This window comes from Corvus brachyrhynchos, unplaced genomic scaffold, assembly GCF_000691975.1.
Source record: "Corvus brachyrhynchos isolate BGI_N302 unplaced genomic scaffold, ASM69197v1 scaffold46, whole genome shotgun sequence".
NCBI lineage: Eukaryota > Metazoa > Chordata > Aves > Passeriformes > Corvidae > Corvus > Corvus brachyrhynchos.
The window spans coordinates 6685235-6688181 of record NW_008238838.1 but is presented as its reverse complement, the minus strand read 5'-3'; the positions used below and the strand labels follow the sequence as shown (position 1 = coordinate 6688181).

At 55.2% G+C, this 2947-nt stretch overlaps 1 protein-coding gene across 1 annotated transcript; it reads right to left on the bottom strand.

The window, feature by feature from the left end:
• Positions 1-1954: 1954 nt before the first annotated feature.
• Positions 1955-2944, bottom strand: ATP5L (ATP synthase, H+ transporting, mitochondrial Fo complex subunit G; the record flags this gene model as incomplete). The annotated part of the gene is made up of 2 exons (XM_017738390.1): positions 1955-2137; positions 2714-2944. Coding segments are annotated over 2 exons (330 nt in total), but the record flags the coding sequence as incomplete, so codon positions are not given.
• Between the last annotated feature and the right edge of the window lie 3 nt (positions 2945-2947).

Here is a 2947-nt window from a genome sequence, read left to right as displayed (position 1 = left end):
GCCACCCCGGGGAGGGAGGTGACGGCGAAAGCACCGGGCTGGCAACCCCGTCGTGCACAGCACAGCAAGAACAGGGTTAACATCCAACAAGTGCCCGCCGTATTCTCTGAGAACAGCACTGCAAACACACGGATAAGATGTAAATCCATCTGCTTGGGGACATAAAATACCCATTTTCTTCCGAAGTTCATCAGCTGAGGGCAGGGAAGGAGCGAGGGGCGGGGAGGGGAGGCTGTTTGTCTCCCAGAGAGGGAGCCAGACACTGTTGTGGGCAAGCTGCTGGAGCCCTTTGGGGTCCACAGATCAGATGATGCTTCTGCCTGGGGCCCTGCTGCGGGAGCGGGGCTGGGGGGACTCCTCCCGAGGACTTCCAAGGAGTAGAACTAAAATTAGATGGTTTCTTCCTCTCTAGGGACTGTGAAAGGGACAGGAGCATTTCTGAGCTCTCCCATGCTTTACTAGTGAGGCTTAATCCCATCCTCCCACTGAAGCATTTGCCAGGCCAGTGCTGGTGTGAGCTGCTGCCTCGAGAGGGGCACGCACAGGCAAGAACAAGTCAGAGAGGAGAGGCAGGTCTTGGAGCCAGATCAGACAGCCTTGCTCTCAGTGAGGTTCTCTTGGGTTCAGAATCCTCCTTCCACTCAAGCTCACACACTAAATCCCCTGTGTGATCTCTCTCTCTTTAAGGAACGTATGCTGCAGACTCCCACAGCAGGGCCCAGCCCATTCCCCTCCTTGGTCTCTGTACCTGCTGGGTGAAGGGTTTGTGATGACAGGAGCAAAAAGCTCAGGTTTGCTGGGGCTCTTTGGGAGGATGCCTCACCTCCTCCATGGGAATGAGCAATCACAATACCCTCCCCAGCACTGGGAGGAGGGCCATGCGAGGCAGTCATGGTGTCCTGGCCAGGCTGGTGGGAGAAGCAAGCACAGGACACAGGCTGGGCAGGGAGCTAGTCAGTCACTGCTCCTGTTGCAGACTCTCCCACAGAAGCTGGGGAGTTCACTGAGCCTCAGTTTTGCCATCTGTGGCACAGAAGTGACCTGTGACCAGTTGTGACCCAGAGCTGCTTTTCAACAAGAAAAAAGAAAAGCTTTCCATCCACAACCAACCTACTGGTTACCACATCTGGAGTGTGTGAGCTCACCTGCACTCCCTGTCAGAAGCGCACAAGGCCTCCTACTGGGATGACGTGCTGAGAAGGCCAGTTCTGCTGCAGGGAGACGAGCAAGTGATGTGCCACTGGCACAGTCACCCCAGGGACATCAGGGTCACTGGTGTGCACAACACAAGGCCCAGAGGAGCAAAGGAGCAGGCTGAGACAGCAACAGTATCAACAAGGAGCAATACTGACTAAAACCATCTTCTAAGACAGTAAAAACAGGCTGCTAGCTTCAGAGAACTCCTACAAATTATTTTCTGAACACATCAGAGTACAGGTGACTCACCAGGTTTTGTAGAGAACCCTACAAGAGCTGGATGACAACGAGCAAGGTGGTAGAACCCTGGACAGCTCAACCTTTGACCAGTGGGAGCTGAGGTGACACATGCAGCAAAGCTCTGCTTACTTACACAGGCTTCCACTGCACCAGTCAGACACCAAACCAGCAGAGCTGCCTGTAACTACGCTACATTCCCTATGGCATAAGCCATGGAAATTGCTTTTGATAATGTAAAAAGTACTGGAATTTGCTTTTGGTTCCCACTAGCTGATGGGAAGTACATTCAGGAACAAATGGAATGTTTCCCCTTTGCAGACCTCCCCTGGAGCCACAGTTGAAGCACAGTGAGTGTCCCAGAGCGAACAGAGCTCTGGTGACCAAAAGTGGCCTCACCAAAGCAGCTCTGGCACCCTCGGGACTGGCCCACAGATCCCTCTTGAGGAGCCATCCCCACCAGCACTGCCCCCAGGACAGGCTGGCACCTGTCAGAGTGCCAGACAAGGACCACAACAGCTTGATATGGGCTCCTGGCTTTATTGTCGCAGACCCCATTACAGACCCTGCACCGTGGCGCTGCTGGCATTGCTGAGGTGAGTGTTCACACATTGTACCCGATGATGCCGCCCTTGCCAATTATCTCCCCGATGTAAAACCACATCAGCACCTCTGTGGCCACCAGGCCGTTTCTCAACGCGTCCTGAAAGGAAAAAGCCACTGGTTAGATCCCAGGCTCCCTTAACAGCTCCTCCCTCACTCCCACTGCCACATCCATGCCCTCCAGCAGTTCTCAAGGCAAAAACCCAGAAGTGGAGCAGAGTGTTTGCTGTGTTCAGCCACCCCTCAACATGTCCCATCACAGAAATGTTCTACAACATTAAGTACACTGTCAGCTGTTCGTGGCTTTTTACAGCCCTTTCAAGGATCATTTCCTAGCCCACACACGGGAAACACATTAATTTCAAGGCCAACTGACGACACAGCTGATCAGAGGGCTGGGCTCATTCAGCCACCTATGGATACTCCCTTCCCTGGGATAGAAGGCGATGGGACCAGAGGGGAACAATCACAGCTTGAGCCAGGCAAGAAAGAGTTAAAGCAAAGCCGATAAAATAAAACCCTTTAAACTCTCGACCCCTGAACTCCATGAGCTTCATATGTCGTTGACAACAGTTCCCACTGCTTCCCAAGGCAGGAGCAGAGCATTTCCTGGGTGGCCAGGAGGCTCCCGTTGGAGCTGTCCCTCGGCACCGTCACATCCCGCCCCGGCCGGTACCTTGACAGTGAGCTGCGCCAGGCGGCCGCTCTGGAAGGCCCTGACCAGGCCCTTCATGCTGTCGATGGCTCGGGGAATCTCGGCGGGGGTCGGCGGGGCGAGCTCCACCTTGGCGTAGTACCAGAACGTGGCCAAGCGCGGCTTCGAGTACGTCACGGCGGCTGCGGGGAGGGGGACCGGAGCGGACGGTGTTTTCCTAACGGCGGGAGCCCGCGAGGCCTCCCCGGGCCCAGG